The 20,348-nt window shown below is 37.9% G+C and overlaps 1 protein-coding gene across 4 annotated transcripts in view; it reads left to right on the top strand.

Annotated features, from left to right (window-relative positions):
• The first annotated feature begins 13,229 nt into the window (after positions 1–13,229).
• Positions 13,230–20,348, top strand: part of LOC133444415 (voltage-dependent calcium channel subunit alpha-2/delta-4-like) — an 81,327-nt gene continuing 74,208 nt past the window's right edge. For all 4 annotated transcript variants that reach the window (XM_061722192.1, XM_061722190.1, XM_061722191.1 and 1 more), the window contains exon 1: positions 13,230–13,896. In XM_061722192.1, coding sequence (XP_061578176.1) covers positions 13,817–13,896 — 80 coding nt within the window. In that variant the 5' untranslated portion in view covers positions 13,230–13,816. The remainder of the gene's footprint in view (positions 13,897–20,348) is intronic.

Below are 20,348 nucleotides of genomic sequence, written 5' to 3'. Positions count from 1 at the left end.
CAAGTTCATACTTCTCATGAACTAGTTTAAAGTTACTACTACTACTACTACTGTCATTTAGCAGACGCTTTTATCCAAAGCGCCTGGGGAGCAATTAGGGATAAGGGCCTTGTGGAACAAGATTGTTTTGCTTGTAATAAGAAGATAAATCTTGTCCCACTTGCAGATTTTTCATACTTATTTCAAGTGAAAATGTACTTGAAACAGGTGAAAACTGTCAAATAACAAGTTATTTTTCTGTTAATGACTCTTGTTTTAAGTGTAATTAGATTTTTTGACTAAAAATGAGACATTTTAACTAGAGATAAGACAAATATTCCTGGTAAGATTTTGAGTTTTTGCAGTGTGCATTGTGGGTAATGTAGTGTGAAGTCGTCGTCTCGTCGAGTATTTAAATGTGTGCGCCGCCCGCTGCTGAAATGTGGGCAGGGCAAACAAACAAACAGTGTATAAATATACCTCAGCATCACACAGACATTTGTTCCACTTCATCCCACTAAGGCCCCGTTTACACGTAGCCGGGTATTTACAAAAACGGAGGCGTTTTCATGCGTTTTGGCCGTTCGTTTACACGGAAACGCAGCTCAAAGTCACCAAAAACGATCATTTCTGAAAACTCCGGCCAAAGTGGAGATTTTAAAAAACTCCGTTTTCCCGTTTGCGTCTAAACGGAGGAAAACAGAGGAAAACGGAGATTTAAGCTTCAGAACGTCACATTATGCACCAGAAACTCACCAGCGTCATGTGTGCGACCTGTGTTTACAATTAGTTTGGCCACCGTCAATATTTTCTTGTATTTTACCTGTTTTATATTCTAAAGTCACACTTAAAAGTAACTCCCCCCCCCCCGTCCAGCCTCCTGCTCATTCAAGCCTGTGAGCGCGTCAGCCAGCAGCATGAAGCCTGAATTATGGTTCCGCGTTCAATCGACGGCGTAGGGTACGCGGCGACGCGCATCGTACGTGCGCATCGCCGCGTACCCTACGCCGTAGGCTCTGCGTTGGTGTAACGCGGAACCATAAATCAGCCTTAACTGGAAGTTACACACGTGTCATTTGTTGATGTTTTTCCAGGATTCTGATTGGCTGGCATGACGTTAACAGCGTTTTCATGCGGGTCCGTGTAAACGAGGATTTTTTTGAAAACGTAGAGGGGAAAATATCCGTTTTTGTAAATACCCGGCTACGTGTAAACGGGGCCTAAGACACATCATTGTCATTAGTGATGGGCACAATAAGGGTGGTATCATCTGCAATTGTAATGAAGCTCTTGGTGGTTCAGGAAAAGTAGTAACGATATGGGTCTAGTCAGGACACGGGGGGCAGGAATAACCTTTACTGTAAACGGTTTATTGTATCTTTATGGCATAGAACAGATGCACAGGCAACTTCTGTGTGTGTGTGTGTGTGTGTGTGTGTGTGTGTGTGTGCGTGCGTGCGTGCGCGCGCGCGTGCGTGCGTGCGTGCGTGCGTGCGTGTGTGTGGTTTTAAATGAAAGAATAAAGGAAATCAACATTATAGTACTAAATTTAGTACTATAATGTTGATTTAGATCTTTACTGTTACACAATTTAAATAGAGCAAATAATTGCTAATGATAATTTACGACAGGAATAACGATTAAAGGCTAAATAAAAGGGACAGATAAAGGAAATAATCACTCAATGCAAACTAGTGGTAAATTATCACATAAGTAGCAGTTAGACTTACAACAACACTTATAATCGCTAACAGTCACTAAATGTCAACACTTACCTGTGGTCATGGACGCGCACAAACTGAGAAAACCAACCCAACTATATGATTAACTGTAACTGTTTCAGTGAGTCTGCTGCTTCTCCTGACATCCAGCAGGCGGAGTGAAGAGAGGGGACAAGCCCAGACTTGTTGTGGGCAAAGGGCGAGCAGAGGTAGGGGAGAGAGAGCAGGCCATATGCAAAGGGGAGGGGGGGTGTAACAGGTAAGGTCCCTGAGCCTTTTGCACAGCAACCTAATGTCAGACAGTATTATAGTTTTAACAGGAGTCACTGAATCAAGAACCATAGCTGTTTTGGGAAATAAATCCGTCCCTGCAATCCCTGGGGAGGGTTGGGAGCCGCCGCCTGGCACCAAGGGGCACTAAATGAGGACCACTACCAGAACTCAAACCCTAACAACCATGGAACTAGGGCTGTTCGATTTTGCCCAAAAATAAAATCTCGATTTTTTTCTCTCAAAATCCGATTTTCGATTACGATTACGATTATTTTGTGAATTGACAAAAGGCAAAGAAATTATTTCAAATATGCTGTTTTTTTATTGAACATTTGCCCCATTGGGCTTTAAGTGCAAACTTTGCTCTTATTAAACCAAAAATGAATGAATAAAGTGCAAAACTCTGTAAAATAAGTTGAAAAAAAGTTTTAAAAAATATAATAAAATATAAAGTTTTATCTCTGAAAAAAAAAAATCAGCAAATCAGCACTTGCAAACATACAGTAAGCTATATTTCCAATTAAATAAAACAAGACATTTTCTAATTAAACTAAACTGGGTCTTTGCATGCTAAATAATAATGCAACCCATGAAGGAGGTAGAGGTGTGTAATGTCAGTCATTACATTTGCTATTCACATTTGCAAGTTTTTTGCAAGGAACACGAGCCGGTCTACCACATCTGGCTTGAGGGATGCCCGGTGGCTTTTACAATGCCCCCTCCTACACTAAAGAGCCTCTCCCATGGGGCACTTGTCGCAGGTATTGAGAGGTATTTCCATCAATCATTAATATGGTATCAATCATTAATATGTGTGCAGACAAGGTAAAAAAAAAAAAAAAGTGAAAAATCGATTTTACGATTTTCACGTTTTAACATCGTTCTAATTACATAATCGCGATTACGATTTAAAATCAATTAATCGAACAGCCCTACATGGAACCAGACCACAACACACAGTAGTTTTACATGCAGCAGAGAAATTGGATTTCTGATTGTATCAGATAAAGACATCCAGAAGACCCAATCAATTGTCTGAGTTTACATGCTGTTCAGAGAATGGGATAAATGTCCAGAGCATGGCTGACTCTGTGACGCTATGTGGCGCTGTAACCATGGTAACCATTTCAACAAAGAGCCACTTCTGGTTGACCTCCACTTAACAACAACAAAGAAAGATGTCGTACGAGGACCTGGACGAGGCCATAGCAACGTACATTTCGTGCATTATGTACCTCTTAGTTATGTTTATGAAAAGAACAACGGAACTTTTGGCTGCAGTGATAAAAGAAGAACAACACCTGCACGCGCCGTCCCCTTTCACTTCCGGGTGAATGCCCCAGAGGAAATTCTCCAGCATACTCAGACCAGCCCCCCCGTCTCGCACTCAGTCAGGGATGCCGATTTCTCCCAGTGGCCAGCCGCGGTACTGCAACAAAAAATCCCATGGGGCCCAGAAAGCTTTTTTCCCATTGACCGCAATAATAAAAGAGAAGCCTCTAAAACTGTTCACAGGAACCTCCAGCTGTAATCACCGCCAATTACTAATCTTTGTATTCTATATTTTTAAGTCATGGACTTTATATCCGTCAAAAATGTTTTATAACGGCCAGAAAAGTCAAAGAAAAGTCTCTTTCTGGGCGTGACGTCACGGCTGACTCAATGGATGTATTATATTAATATATATTATATAATTATATTATATTAATACATTCATAATATATGTACTATACATGTAATAATATACATTAATTAATATATTATATTAATACATATTATATTAATATTCGCGTCATGATGGGGCATGATGGGAGGCCCCAGAGCATCATGGGAGGTGACTCAACTGCGCATACTCTATGGGCCCCTTAACACGGAAGTAAACCCAGAAGTCCGGAACTTTTTCGACGTATGCACTGGGAGAGCACATTACATTGAAATGAATGGGCGGCCATTTTCCTATATCCTATCCAGTTATTTAATACATCCATGACTCAGACTGCAATATCTGATGTCTCCGTATACATGGCGTTAAAATTCCGACTATGAACGAATTATCTAGGTGTTGTTATCCGATTATTAAATGTCCGAAATAGGTCCGAAGTAGATCGGATTAAGGTGTTTACGTGCAGTTTAAAAGTCCGAACGATGTCTTATACGATCAGAAATCCGATTGAACTGCTGCATGTAAAAGTACTGACAGAGGGACCAATTCAATTCAATTCAATTCAATTCAAATCGCTTTATTTATCCCCTAGGGGCAATTTTAAAGGCATGACAGCAGCTTAAGGACATACAAACAAACACACAGGACCAAGAAGAGCAAGGGGAAATCCACTACCTCCCATTCCAACATGACTTATCCACAAACACAAACGTAAAAAATATAGTCATACTCATATGTACAAGCTTATTTATAGCGTTAGAGACACCGATTTAGGTTCACCTCAGATCGTTATCCCTGTACTTATTGTAAATCATCAGTCTGATCCTTTTCTTAAACAAACTCATTCTTGGATATTGCTTCAGTTCTTGGCTGAGTTTATACCAGACCTTCACACCACCGACTGAAGTGCACATTCTCGTCATGGTTGTTCAAACACTCCTGGTTCTGAAGTTAAGGATTCCTCTGTAACCTTAACCCTCCTCTCTAGCAGGAAAGAGTTTCTGTATGTCATCTGGTAGTTTCTGGCTTCATACATCAGCTGAGCTGTTTGAAACTCTACCAGGTCTGGGAGTTTTAGTACGCAGGAGTTTATAAATAGCTCATTAGTGTGGTCCTGGAAACCTGCCTTATGAACCGTTCTGATGGCTCTCTGGAGTGTGCACAACGGTCGGAGTGGGGATTTGTAGGTGTTGCCCCAAACTTTGTTAGCTTTGTTATTTAATAAATATTTAGCTTCACTGAGGACTGAAATACTTGTGGATACTTTAGCTTGAACATGTTGAATGTGAGGTTTGCAGCAGATCTTGTGTCAATGACCACACCCAGAAATTTAATTTAATTAATTCTGTCTATATTTACACCCTCTATTATGACTTTTAAATCACTGTTCCCCTAACGATTTCCAAACAACATAAACTTTGTTTTGTCCAAATGTAACGATCATTTATCAATCTGTTCAACTCTGAGAACTCATAAGCTTCTGTAAAGAAAATATTTATATCATCAGCAAACAGGACAAATTTTAGTACTTTTGAAACTCTGGATATGTCATTGAATTATAGAATAATGCGTTTAGGTCCCAATACTGACCCCTGGAGGACATCACATACAGTACAATGTCCAAGCATGATGTTTGAAAGTCACCTATTTTCACAAATTGCTGCCTGTTGCTCAAAATACTTTTCTTCCAGTGTAAAACCACTCCCCTGACACCATAGCGCTCAAGTTTTTTTTAATGTCATGATTTTTTTCCTCCAAAGATGTTCTGCACTTCAAAGTTCCTCTTGTAAAACACAGATTCCCTCCCTCTCTTCCTCTATAGCCCTTTTCCACTGCTTTCTTTACTGTCCTTTCCTTAACCAATTTTGCTATTTATCTGTGCTGTCTAAACTGACCTGACTGTGTCCTCTCACATGATACACCCCAAACCTCTCTACACCATGTGAATACATTATGTCTCCCATCTATTCTAATCTCTCTGTTGCATTCCCCCTAAGCCTGTTTAAATATGGAGGATTTTTTGTGCCAAAATTAGATAAATAAATACATCATTAATTAATTAAATTGGGAATGAAATATATCATTAATTAATGAAATATGTCATTAATTAATTAAAATACAATTCATTTTAAGTAAAAATATATATTTATTATTTCAGCATTTAATTAATTAATGACACATTTAAATTTACATTTCATGATTCAGCAACACGAAATCATTAATTAAATGTGTCATTAATTAATTAAATGCAGTTTTACATTTCATGATTCACACGCAACACGAAATCATTAATTAAATGTTTCATTAATTAATTAAATGCTGAAATAATAAATATATATTTTTACTTAAAATGAATTGTATTTTAATTAATTAATGACATATTTCATTCTAATTTTAATTAATTAATGACACATTTAATTAATTAATGACACATTTAATTAATTAATGATATATTTCATTCCCATTTTAATTAATTAATGATGTATTTATTTATTTAATTTTGGCACAAAAAATCCTACATATTTAAAATGATCAACAAGTATTTGTTTACTGTTTCCCATTCTTTATTATAATTTGCATCCCTTCTTACCTCCTCCTCAATTACGGTATTACTGTTATCCTGCGAGCTGTGGCTCTCTACCTGTCACTGGAGTTCATCCAAATGACTTCTTAAAAAGTACTGCCTAAAGTACTGCCTACTGCCTGTCCTTTCTTTAATAAACACTTTGTCTGTCCCTAAACTGTTCTAGGGCCTTTGATTAATGTTACTTTTTATTATCCACAAGGACAAACCTGAAGTATCTTATTCTTTATGATACTACCTTTAATTCTGTCTAGCCCTGGAGTCACATATCCGTGGCATTGTCATGTCCGTTCCAAGATTTGTTACCATGTCATCTATCTGTTGTAGTTTTGGATTGAAATAAAGAGATAGGGTGGGAATTTCAGTGCAAATTCAGGTAGTTCAAGCATCTGGTTAGGATAACTCCTGTTCACCTCCCTGGAAAAGTGTTTCTGACAAATCCTACCAGGAAAAGGCCTCAAGGCAGACGGAGGCCGGCGAGGGGAGGGGTTTGGTGTCCTCTTAGAGGAGCTAGATGAAGTATGAAGGGGAAAAGAAAGTTGGGACTCTTTGCTTAGGCTGCAGCCCCTGTAATCTAAACCTTGATAAGCAGAATTTGGTGGGTGGGTGGGTTGAGGGGATGGTCTTTAAGACACACAAAAAATGATAAAAGACTGTAGAGCCTACTCAGATTAGATTTAAAAAATGCTAACATTTTATATATTGAGGATTAAAGTTTTTATGAAAATATCAAAGCAAATTTGCCCTTTTTTCATACAAGCACGAAGCAATCTTTCAGCTTCTCTCTTCTTTTCTTTTTCTTTTCATTATTTTTTTTTTATTATTCGGAATCACACGAGCATTACAACAGCATAACATAAGCATACTCACATTATATCTCTACTGCGATCAATTTTTCTTTTTTTTTCTTTTTCTTGCAAACAGAAAAAAGAACAAAAATGTAAACAAGGGGTGTTTTCAAGAGAAAAAAAAAACAACTTTATGTGAAGACAAATGGGTAAGTGAAATACATCTCAAACAAAAGCAGGGCCTCTCAGGGAAATATAACTTTTCCAATCTTCCCAGATTGCTTCAAATTTGGATTGTTGCAGCCTCAACGTTATCCTCTCCATTAAACAGATACTGTGAAATATGTCATAACAATCATCTAAGCCACTTCTTGGTAATAGCTTTTCGCGCAGCTACACTTAGCAAACCAAACAGGTATCTTGATTCCACAACCATAGATACAGAGTGCGCAAATCCAAAAAGAAGTTCGTCCCAGTTAAAAGCAACATCTGACCCGGAAATCCTCACTAACTCTGAATGGATTTTATGCCAGAAAACATTTACTTTTGGACAGACCCAAAACATATATAAGAGACAAACAGGACATCAGTTAAAGGCCATTTGCATTTTATTTGGTGCTGGTAACTGTTTATGGAATGACTTAAGTTTTTAGCACTTACAGTGAACATGTTGGCTGACAATTAGTTTGGTATTTAATGCCTCCAGAGCTTTTCAGTTTGAAGGTGAGAACTAGTTTCATGTACTGCTTTTTGAGCCCATCAGTGTGAAACCAGTAGAGGAGTTTACTGTCAGTAACTAGTTGCATGTTGGATTCTTTTTCACACTAGAGGGAGCTGTTGCATCATAATGTAGTATAGCTGTCTCATCCAAGACGTCAATGTTTCAAATCATTTATGTAGACTGATTTAACACTAGAAGTCCCAGCATTTTTGTGTCTACCTACAACACCCACAGAGGGCCAGTTGACCCGAAGGCTCTTAGCTTATACCCTAATCACTCATTTCGTTACGGAAATGAGTCTGTTAGTGGCACACGGCAGGAGCACAAGCACGCTGAGCCACAAACATACGTGTGCCTGTTGCTTAAAATACTTGTACAAGCTTGTGTCTGTCTAAAATCCTGAGATCCCTATTTCAGACCTGTCAGGAATTGGTTCATCCCAATGACAAAGGGGTGGAGCTGGACAACATAACCTGCTTACGCATTCATAACCAACACCTCCATGACCCAGCTTCACCTTGAATAAAAATAAATTAAAAATAAAATAAAAATGTGAACATGCTAACGACCCATGTGACTGCAACCAGACTGACAAGGCACTGTTTGATGGACAATTTATCACATTTTCATGTAGCTTGCTCTCAAAAGAGAGGTCATTCCTTTTGTTCTGAGATGGATAAATTCCTCACTGCACATAGCCATAAAGACATAAACTGGACAAGTGGGAAGGATCAACAGGAAGGAAGAAAGGGGTCAACACACAAGTTTTTTCCTTTGTTGCTGAGATTTATTGATTAAAAGAAATTAGTACAATTTTTTTTTTTTTTTACAAAAAATAAAAAAAACTATGCATTATCTGGATACAGTGTTAGAGTGGCAGTGAGTGAGTACATTTGAGCAATCACACACAAACCCGGCACGGCCATGGCGTCTCCCTTCTGCATTTGCCACATGTGTATCTTTGGCAGTCAACACATCGCACCGTGGGATGATTGTCCTTATATTGTTTTTTTTACATGACACTTGGCTCTTTTTCCTGGGCTAGGTGTGGAGGGTTGTTGCCAAAGTGATTGTTGTTTTTGTGCATTCTTACTGTTATTTCTGAGTCATTGCACAGATATTTTGTTGTTGTTGTTGTTATTATTTTGGTGGTGGTAGTATTTATTTATTTGATGTTTGGTGCCATTGTTCATACTAAATTAGCTTTAGTGTTTTATCAAGATTTTACTTCCTCCTCTTACAGTTCTTTTGTCTGTTCATATTGTGGTATTTGCAATTCTGTTTTCAAAACATTAATATTGAGAGAGAAACGCACTGGCAATTCCTAAATAATTGTTCATTTACGAGGGAGGGGGCACCACAAAGCACTTGTGCTTAGGGTATCCACATGGCTAGCAACGGCCCTGAAAGCAAGCAGCACTGTGACAATCAGGTTTGTTTTTTATTTACTGTATCCAGTGCATTTAACACCATCCATCCTGTATCACTACACAAGAAACTCCACAATCACCTGGATTGCTGGGTGACCTGACAAACAGACCACAGTTTCTGAGACTGAATGGTTTTGTGTCTGACTAAATGGTCAGCCGCACAGGAGCACCACAGGGGACCGTACTTTAACTGTTCCTCTTCACGCTGTACACCTCTGACTTTCAGTACAAGTCCAAGTCCTGTCATCTGCAGAAATACTCAGATTACACTTCAGATGTGAGGTGTATCAGTGATGGACAAGAGACTGAGTACAGACAAATGGTGGGCCGTTTTGTGGCATGGCGCGGGAACAATCATCTCATCTTGATTGTGAACTATACAAAGGAGATGATTGACAGAGGAGATGATTGTGGATTTTAGTAGAGCCGGGGTTAAGTTTAAAACCTTTTTCCATTGTGGGAGAAGAAATGGAGGTGGTAGAGGAGCTTTAATTCCTCTGTGTTCACCGGGACAGCAGAGAACAACACTGACGCTGTTTATATGAAAAGACAGAGCAGACTTTACTTCTTAAGAAAGCTTAGATCCTTCAGTGTTTGCAGCAAGCTGTTGTCTGTCGGGGAGAGTTAAATCACATCTGCAGTCATCTGTTGGGGGAGCAGCATCAGAGCCTGTGACGTAAGGAAACCAAACAAACGGATGTAGAGGGCTGGCTCTGATCTGGGGACTGTTCTGGAGCCTTTGGCATTGATCTGCAAGGGAGGATATTTTATAAAAAGAAAAAGATCAAGGACACATACTCGCATCCTCTTTGTTGTTTATTTCTTGCTTGTGTTGTTCTTTCAGATGTAAGTTGTTTTGGATAACTGTGTCTGCTAAATGACAGTAGTAGTAGTTGTAGTAGTAGTAGTAGTATCAACAGAGTGTCTTCAGTCAGAGGTTTATTCAGATCCGCTGCACAACAGACCACTACAGGAGATCCTTCAGACTGCTACCGGAAATTCTTCCTGCCCAAAGCAATAACCCTCTAGAACAACTCTTTGAAAATACTTATATCACAACTGCAACAATACATTTCCCGTTAGGGCTAAATAAAGTATTTTCGAATTGATTTGAATTCGCAATGACTTTAGGGCAGGGAAGTTGGAGGGGGGGACGTGGTATTCTGCCAATTTCTGCTGCTTTGCCAAAAAATGCTCCCTAATGGTTTTCTACGTTTGCAGAGCTACAATTTTACTGTGTTTTACTCCCTAAACCACTTCCTTTCCCATATATATATATATATATATATATATATATATATATATATATATATATATATATATATATATATATATATATATATATATACAGTATATATAGAAGAGATGGCCTTTATATATATCTATGTTCCTTTCCCCCTAAATGGTCCTTGTGGCTTGCCAGGCCGTCATTGTAAATAAAAATGTGTTCTTAATGACCTGCCTGGTTAGTAAAGGCCAATGACTGAATGAATATCAAATAAAGCGATAGAATTGTTTTTTTTACCTGTTTATCGTATAATGTTGACAAAGTTTAATGCAATTCATGTCATGGGTAGTGTATTGCAAGAAATGATGCAAACTTTGAAAATCGATTGTGCGCATGCGCAGAACCACAAAGTAGCATTTCTAGGCAGGTAGCAGAAATTGGCAGAACAGTGGCAAGGCGAGTGTTGCGGCAGGGATCTGGATGTTGTGGGGGAGTGGCAGGAAGAGAAGCTACAAGGAAAAGGACAGTTGTAAAGCGGTTCCACTCCAGTCGGCATAGAAGGTGCTGAGGTCATCAACGAGGGCTTGGTTGGCTTCAGCAGTGGGGGCAAGGTGTTTCGTGTAGCTGGTGATCTCCTGCAGGCCTCTCCACACTGATGCTGGATTGCTGGCTAAAAGGTTATTCCTCAGCAGCCGACGTGAGGATTATGAACGTATAGTGTGAGCAGACGGGTCGCATCAGAGCATAGGGTCATACAGTGTGAGACCATTACTCGTGGGCCGTGAACTTTTGAACTCAGCGACCTAGTCGTGCAGTGTGAGATGGGGCTGAATCAAACGATTTAAAATATGGCACAGTGTCTGCCCAGCTTAAGCTGCACGCTGGACAGTGCGATATTCACCTGTTACTGAGGTCCAATCTGTTGTTGTTTCTGGTGGGACACCTTACATGTTGTCTTGATTTAGAAAGTTTACGGTGGAGTTTTGCTCCGATTAAGTTTACTTAAATAGTAACCAGAGTTAGTGTGTTCCTGTAATAAACAAGTGATCTGTTCAGCCAGGCGTTTGGGATGCAAACAAAGGTGAAAGAGAACTCTCGCATTGAATAAAAAGGCTTACAGTTCAGAACAAAGAACTCCAAATTCATGTCAAAATATTTAAAAAAGGAATGTGACATCTGTTCACCAAACTTCTGTATATAGAAGCATATTCCCCTGCTGTTTGTTTCCCCCCATAGGTCTTCCATTGGTGGATGACTGCATGGCCAGTGAGACCAGTGAAAAGTCCTATGAAACCCTACTGGGTAGGGTTAAGTGTTTACTCTATCCTATAATAACAGTGTGTGTGTGAGAGAAATTGACTGATGCATGTGATGCCAAGATAAACAATCAAAGTAAAATCTAAATTGGCTAATCAAAATGATGGTGTTGCAACCTAAAACGAGTGCCACTCTAGAAGAACTGCAAGATGAGAAAGCATAAAAATAAAGGAATTAGTTCTGGCCATGGATGGAGAGGATGAGAAGAAAGAGCACATGTTTTAGGGGAGACAGGTGGCCAGAGAAGATGGTATTTTGCGGGAGAGTTGAATTCAGATCGAGAGGCATGGGAGGGCGATAGACGGGAATGGGCTTAAGAAGTAATGTTGTTGGGCAATATGTTCCATGCAATGCTACAGGACCTGAAGTCCCAATCCGCTCTCTTGCAGAGCAGATCCTGGATTGGATCTGCTCATGCTCCCTCACCTCACCACAGCACTCCACACCACCGTCTAGCTGCAGTACGGGACTATAATCCACTGCCACCACTCCCCAGCTTCCACTCAGATGACTCCCACCAATGCTGACATCATCTTTCTTGCAACAGCTTCAATTGCTGGATAAGCGTGAAATTGAGGTTCAGCACTATAATAATTAATTTGCACTGCAACAATTTTTGTACGTACATGTAAAATGACAGTTAATTCTTAATTTGCATGAGTGTGACTTTGAATTAAAAAAAAATAATTTGAATCTTGTGTCTTTAATCATGCCCAATCATGCTGCTGCTGCTTTCAGGATGATAACTTTTGAACTCATTAGCCTGGACATAATGAGCGATACTTTATGTCCTGTTATATAAGTGTATCAATTTTAAGGCAAAAGGAATTAATAATATTGAATGGGCTTTATAAGTACTCTTGAGGAATAGAACTGCTGCTTTTATTATGATAAATTGACCGCATACTTACTAGACACACATTATTTAGTTCTGGGACAGGTGAGAATGGCAATGAAAGAGACTCTGGAATGCATGCCAGCTTCATTAGTTCCCTATTTCTCTTGTGTAAGGACTGACAGTAAAACAATTTTAGATTTCAAATGTATTTATTGTGTTTGACTTATTTATCCTAAAATACCTCCACTATGTAGTAATACTGTATCGATGAGGTCATTCAGCCGTGGAGTACTGCACATCTGGTTGGACCCCAAAGATCGCATTAAATTATTATATGGGGGGATTTTTAGTTGAAACATAGTGTCTTGTGTTCCTCTCTTTCAGTTTTAGTGGCTAACTGAACCACAGTTTTTTTCTCTTTCTCTCCCCTCTGATTGGTTATCGCCACGTTTATCTAATCCTCTTAAAAAAAACCCAGAGGCTTCATCCAATCCCCTGAGCCAATCCGTAGTCTCCCTGCCCCCTTCCTCTCTCGTCCTCTCGCATTCTCTCCCTCTCTCCCTCTCTCTCTCTCTCTCTCCCTCACACACACACACACACACACACACACACACACACACACACACACACACACACACACACACACACACACATACTTCCATGAGGGAGAGGCGTTTTTAATCCAACTGGATTATGTTGTAAATTGGACAACAGTAGAGACAAGCAGAATCTCTGCTGACTGCTGCATTTATGAGTTCCAAAATATCTGCAAGGGGGCTAAATGTAAACTATTCACGTGTCTGCTTTTTCTGGGAGCAATCTGGTAGAACCGTGAAAAGGCTAAAGAAACAGGTTTAGAGATGGAACCTCTACTTTACTTCTCGTGGATTCGGTCTGAAAGATTTTTGTTTTTTGTTTTTTCGTCTTCTTGTGGCCCCAACATTGTTTGATACATGATTACTTTATTTCTTTGGCTTTTGGAATATTCTGGAAGTTTACCCGAGAAGGATGAGAGGCTAAAACAAGAAATGGAGAGAAGAGAACCAGCTGCAAGAGATGTTTATTCAGACACAAGAGAAAGAAATTACCTTCCACTCTAAATATTGCAGTCTAATGTGTCTAGGCAACATGAGGAAAATTTTTCCTTTAAAATTGTTATCATTCTCTTGAACCTGGACAAAAATTTTTTTTTTTTCATTTTGTGAAACTGCCTTCAGTATTTTGTAATACAACCTGCAAGGAATTTCAGTAAATAGATAGAGAGAACAGATAGAATGAGGAAACTCTTGAGGATTCTGGCATTTTTCTTCCTGTGGGTTATGGCAGAGAGTCAGATGAAGATCCCACCAGAGACGTAAGTACCCTCTTCCTTGACTTCCGTCTGTGCTTCTTGGTTTTTTCTAAAAGTTGTGATAAAGCAGTTGCACAGCAGTTAGCTGATTTAACGTACTGATTTGTCCTTTTTTTCACCCCTATGTTTTTTATGATTAAATGGGTTAGCTTTTGTGCTATAGCATTTCAACAGTTGCATAATTTTTTAAATATTTATGACAAGTACATCCTGCCATGTTGTATATCCCTGCAAAGGCAACACTCTGTAGAGGAAATAATACACTTAAGATCAGATAATTTCACTAAATGTTATTAACGTTCAATCATTTACATAATGGGGTTCGTGATTCGAAATATCTGAAATTTAAGGGATCTGAGCTGTTATATTCAGGTTATTTTATCAAATACGTAGAAGCTCATGTAAACATATTTGAGAATTGCTTCTTAGATGGGTATTTTTTTATTGGAATGGTTGATTTATAACTGAAACATGGGGAAACACATGGGAAACACAGGAGGGAAGTGGGTAAAATGCTTGAATGATTTTCTTGTATTTGGTTATATAGTCATACTAATAGGACCTGGTAATCTCAAAGGATGACAGCTTTGTAAAACAATACTTTGTTTAACAATACTTCATAAACAATAGATATAAGTGATCTTGTTCTACATTAATGAAGCTACACTCAGCACATTCTTTTTAAATTATATAATCTGAATGTCCTGAGGGAATTAACCGTGGGTCATCAGGCTGTAGTTTTCCCCCTGGATTCATTGAAATCTGCTCTCCTTTCTGAGTCAGAATAGGCTGTAATATTCCCTATGCTGTAACAACTGCTTTGAAGGATATGACATCCTTGCAAGTGGCTGTAAAAACTGTATACTTAAGTCTCACAGCAGACATTATCTTTTGTATCACTAATTTCAGTTTAAATCCAACAAAAAGTCCTTAAACTTCCCTTTTTAAACATTTTTGTTTTCCAAGATATTTCCCATGACCTCAAATCCAAAATGTGAATGTGTACTGTGATTACAAAGCATCATTATATTGTTATGGCACAGTGATGGAGCAATATGCCTCCGTCCACTTTCATCACTATGACAGTTTGGATGGCCTCCAGGCCCCATAATAACCTCAACAGCATAAAGTGGGTAAATAAAATAATGAATGAACCCTATTCTATTTTAACTTGACATATCTTCCATACGACTGGCCAGTTTTCTGTAACCAGTGACTTTTGAGAGAAAATTCACAGACAAAACGAGGTACGTCAGAGAAAGCAACACTAGCTAGTGTTGCCAACTTGCCACTTGAGATAATGGTTCTGCATAATGCCACACATAAATCGTCTTATTTTCTTCTGAATTCAGGGCACATTATCCAACCTGACACGACTGGAAATCATTTAATAAATCTGATGGTTGTCTGCAAGAGAAGATAGATCACCTTTTGCTCTAATATGGGTGGAAAAGTGCGTGTGTTAACTGAGATGGATGCAAAAGTCCAGACGGTTGAAGGGAATGTGATAGAATTTATCTGGTAACATCTGGTTCTAAAGGCAATGTTTGAAACCTTTGTTTCATAAAAGAAATGTTGTTGTTCTCAAAGCCCTCTGTATTCACAGTCACTCTTGTTAGGTTTAGGAAGAATAATGAATTGATACTTGATTTTGTGTTGTTTTACTTTCAGGTTACACTTTTCCATCTATGCTGAACAAACAGCTGTCACTATAGGAGGAATTATATGCTATATTGTATTGTATTGGTTATTTCTCACCTCAGCTATTGTAATACTCTAAGCAGGTTCCCATTCATGGGTTATAAAACTCCTACATAATATGGTGTGTGGTGTTTATTCAACCAAGAGGACAACTGGTTCATTCTAACAATTAACCAAGAGGACACATGACTCCATTACTTATTGAACTTAAATTATTAAATTAAATTCACTAATGCGTCCCTACAGAGTAAAACCACGTATGAACCCAGACATGTAAACAGTAATACAGATATATGCTATTTCACTTCCACTGCATTCCTCTTAGGAGCAATGTCTCGTACTAGTTTACTCGCACAGTAAACATTTGTTTCTATTCTATAATGATGGAACAACCTACAAAATGTTTAAAGAGCAGGGTCAACCCCACTTGAGAATCTCATGAAGATTTATCTCTTTAGACAGCACATCTAAAACATCAACACTCCTAACTCAACTATTCTAGTTTTTGATGCTTGAATGTTATTCCTTAGTTGCGTTAAAGGATATAATAAATGTGACTTAAAGGTGAATTAAATTGACTAATTCCATCTTTTAACAGTGGAGTAATGTTATTCCTGTAGTTCAGTTGGAATTTGTCTAAACAAGTCAAAAAAAGCAATAGGTGTGTTTCCTTAACCCTTGAAATCGCACAAATAGGAATTGTGAATAGAACAAATATGTCTGATGGAAAAAAAAAAATACTCAAACTCTTATAGATCACAAAAAAGATTTAATGCTTGCATGAGTTTTTTTTTTTAGTTAAAAAAAAAAGAATATTTCTTAAAACTACAAGGGAAACCAGATCAAGTGACATACTGTACTACTTTTCTCTCGGAACTGGCTCCCCTGGGAGCATAACGGGATTGGAAAAAACAATTTGCTGGCCAAGCTTCTCAAAGTTCACCAACTCTTAGACAAAAAAAAAAAAGATCAAAAGATATCAAACAGTTTCTGTCCCTGCTTAAAGCTTTCAAAGAGTCTTCCATGAACTATCCATATATTATTACACAACTGTCTCTCTGCCAATAACCACAGCTGATTCATGTGAGCAGTTTTTTCTGCATGCAATGTTTAAAATTCGATCCAAGAAACAGAGACAGACCCATGACCCCAGAAAAGCTTACCTGGTTGTCTATAGAACTAGGAGATCATGGACTTTTTTTTGCTAAGCCAAGACAGAAGATGCATATTCCTTCTAACAATTCTGTGTGACTTTTTGATTTTGCAATAGACATTTAAAACATACATTCATGGCAATACATATATTTTTTATTTTCAGTTATATCAAATATAATTTCTAAATTTAAGAATATGCAAAGTTACTGCATATTGTGTTTTTGGCTCTGGGTTCTAGTTTTCGATACATATTTCATATTTCAATATAATATACATTTCAAAACAATATATGTTTTGAAAAAAATATTTCAAGACACTAAAAATTGTCTTGTTATGAAAAAGGGATTGTGCTTTTTTATTTTGCATTTTCATGTGATGCATTACTATTTTACGGCACTTTTGCTATATGTCCAGTGCTGAAGTTTTTCTGCTGAAGTAATGTGCAAACACTCATCAGAATAAACATGCCTAAAGGCTTGTCTTAGGAAAACTTTGACAAAAAAGTTTTAAATCCACCTCAGATGCTTATCACTGTTTATACTAGACCTAAAACCACACTGCTGGAGGTGGTTCAGAAAAGGTTCAGCAACAGTGAACAGAATCAGAATGAACAGAAAAAAAAAGAAAATCCCAGGACATTTTGATGCCCAACTGCATATTTGTTGCCTGTTTAATGCAGTTTAATGGAAGTCTAGCTTGCTGCTGCTTGTGTTTGGGATGGTTCTGGTTGTGTTCAGGGTGGTTCATTCCTATGCTCCCCACAGGAATGAACAGGTTTTGCGTTGCCACAGTAACATTGCTCCATACAAATTAATGTACCTATCCTCGCCATGTAAGCTGTTACGCTCCTCCTCAATTTCTCAAAAACTGTAATAGCTAGCATAATGAGGCTTCAATATGTTGTAGTCCAAAGCATCCCAAGTCTTTGAAAATTTGAATGTTGGTTCTACGATAAAGTGTTGCCGAGCATCAGGCCTCCAAAATCAGCATATCAGCATTAGCATTAAAAAGTAAAACTGTGTTCTTTGGCTTGTGTTTGTAGCGTATTAGCGCGTTAATTGCGATTAATTAATTACAGGCATATTTAGCGAGTTGTTTTTTAATCACTAAATCTATTTTTTTACGACGGAGTATTAAGGCCAAACTAAGACAAAAAAAATTTGGAAATTACGAGAATAAATTCATAATATAATGAGAATAAAGTTGTAAAATTACGAGAATAAAGTCATAATGTTGCGAGAATAAAGTTGTAATATTATGAGAATGAAGTCGTAATATTATGAGAATAAAGTCGTAATATTACGAGAATAAAGTCGTTATATTACGAGAATAAAGTCGTAACATTACGAGAATAAAGTCATAACATTACGAGAATAAAGTCGTAATTTATGAGAATAAAGTCGTAATATTATGAGAATATAATTTATGAGAACTCTTAACAGGAAGAGCAGTCTTGTGTTAAAATGAGGAATATTCAGCATCTTGAAGTTATATTTATATATTTATAATATATTTAATATTACGACTTTATTCTCGTAATATTACGACTTTATTCTCAAAATATTACGACTTTATTCTCGTAATATTACAACTTTATTCTCGTAATTTTACGACTTTATTCTCATATTATTATTATGACTTTATTCTCGTAATTTCCTTTTTTTGTCTTACTTTGGCCCTAATACTCCGTCATAATTTTTTAATCTCTAACTTTTTTCTGTTTGCGAATTGCCTTTATTATGAAATCTGTGTTTGTGTGGTGGAAGTGGACGCTGATTGGCTGTCCCTGTGTGTGGGCGTGGTTAACTACGCTGCTGGACAGGTGGGGGGGAGTAGCGGAGAAGAGAGGTGAAAATGGAGGAGAATGTGGAAGTTGTCAGTCCAGTGAATGGGGAATTTACATTTCTAAAACGCCCCGACGGCACCATTGATAAAGGTTTGTTCTTTGTGGAAAGTAATTTGTTTACCAGCTGAAGTTTAGCTACCACATAAACGCAAAGCAGCCGGTCGCGAGAGCAGCCGCAGCTAACGTTAGCAGCAGCGATGTTGCCACAGCAACGCTCTTCTCGAGGAGAGCACCGCGCATGCGCACGTTGGCGACCGGGAGGCTGGCCAATGTTCTTGCCAAGTGGATTTAAAGGACTGTCTCAGAAAATTAGAATATTGTGTTAATGTTTTTTATTTTCTGTAATGCAATTTAAAAAAACAAAAATGTCATACATTCTGGATTCATTACAAATCAACTGAAATATTACACGCCTTTTATTATTTTAATATTGCTGATTATGGTTTACAGTTTAAGATTCCGACAATATTCTAATTTTCCGAGACAGTCCTGTAAATGTTTAGGACTGCATCTGTTCAAGTCTGTTAAAAAATATATACATGACTTTATAAAGCCACTTTATTTTGGTTATATATCAATCTTTCAATCTGCAACAATAATGTAATGAATTTAAAGGAAACCCCTCAAGTTGATGGGTTTTCTCAGCAATTTTTAGGTGAGATTAAAAAAAGAGATTAATTCGATTAATTACAGATTTTAGCGAATTAATCTCAATTTTTTTAATCGCTGGACAGCACTAGCCTTTATTATTTATTACTATTTTTATTATTATTATTTATTCACTCATTTACAGGATTTTCACTTTGTGGTAAGGGTATTTCTTATGTATTTCAGATTTTTTTTGTATTTATTCGTAATTTCTTAAGCACGTAATTGGGTTGACATGTTATCCTATAAATTGAAGCCAATAGTAAAAACATTGCTATTCGATTTCTTTTGTAAGCCTAGCTGATGAAAGGGGGGCACCATATAAAATCTTTCTCAGGTCACATTGGGTAGGCTGTGTTTTGCATTTCTCAGGTTGTATTATTGCATGTCTTACCCAATGTGTCTTAGATCATAGAATTTGTTGGTTAGATGTTGACCTCAGACTACATTACGTTTGCACTGAAGGCAAGGCATGTTTCATTCTATAGCACATTTCATGTACATGACAAAAGTGCGTTACATAAAACGATTTTTTGAAACTTCATTAAAAAGTAAACGAGTTTGAAAGCAGCAATTAAAGACATAAGTTAAAAAGAACAAAAATAAAGATTGTAGTGCACTGTGGTAGATTACTGAGGTAAATAAAATGTTTTCTTTTAAAGGGGTTTTTCAATCTTGACTTAAAGCAATTGAGAGTTTCAGCAGCCCTGATGCATTCTGGGAGTTTGTTCTACATGTGAGACACATAAAAGCTGAAAGCCGCCTCACCGTGTTTGGTTCTAACTCTGGCTACAGAAAGTAGGTGCGACCCTGACGACCTGAGGGTTCTGGTTGGTTCATCATGGACCAGGAGATCAGAGATGTATTTTGGCCCGAGACCATTCAGAGATTTATAAACCAACAGCAGTATTTTAATATCTGTTCTGTGAGAGACAGGAAGCCAGTGGAAAGATCTAAGAACTGGAGGTATATGGTCCACTCTCTTGGTCTTTAGTCAGGACTCGGGCAGAAGTGTCCGGATGTTTTTTTGTTGTGAGACACAGCGTTACAGTAGTCCAGTTTACCAAAGATAAAAATGTGGACAAGTCCTGCTGAGACATCAGTC

This window comes from Cololabis saira, chromosome 5, assembly GCF_033807715.1.
Source record: "Cololabis saira isolate AMF1-May2022 chromosome 5, fColSai1.1, whole genome shotgun sequence".
In the NCBI taxonomy this organism is placed as follows: Eukaryota; Metazoa; Chordata; class Actinopteri; order Beloniformes; family Belonidae; genus Cololabis; species Cololabis saira.
Note: the sequence above shows the minus strand (reverse complement) of the source record. Positions and strands in the feature narration are given on the sequence as shown.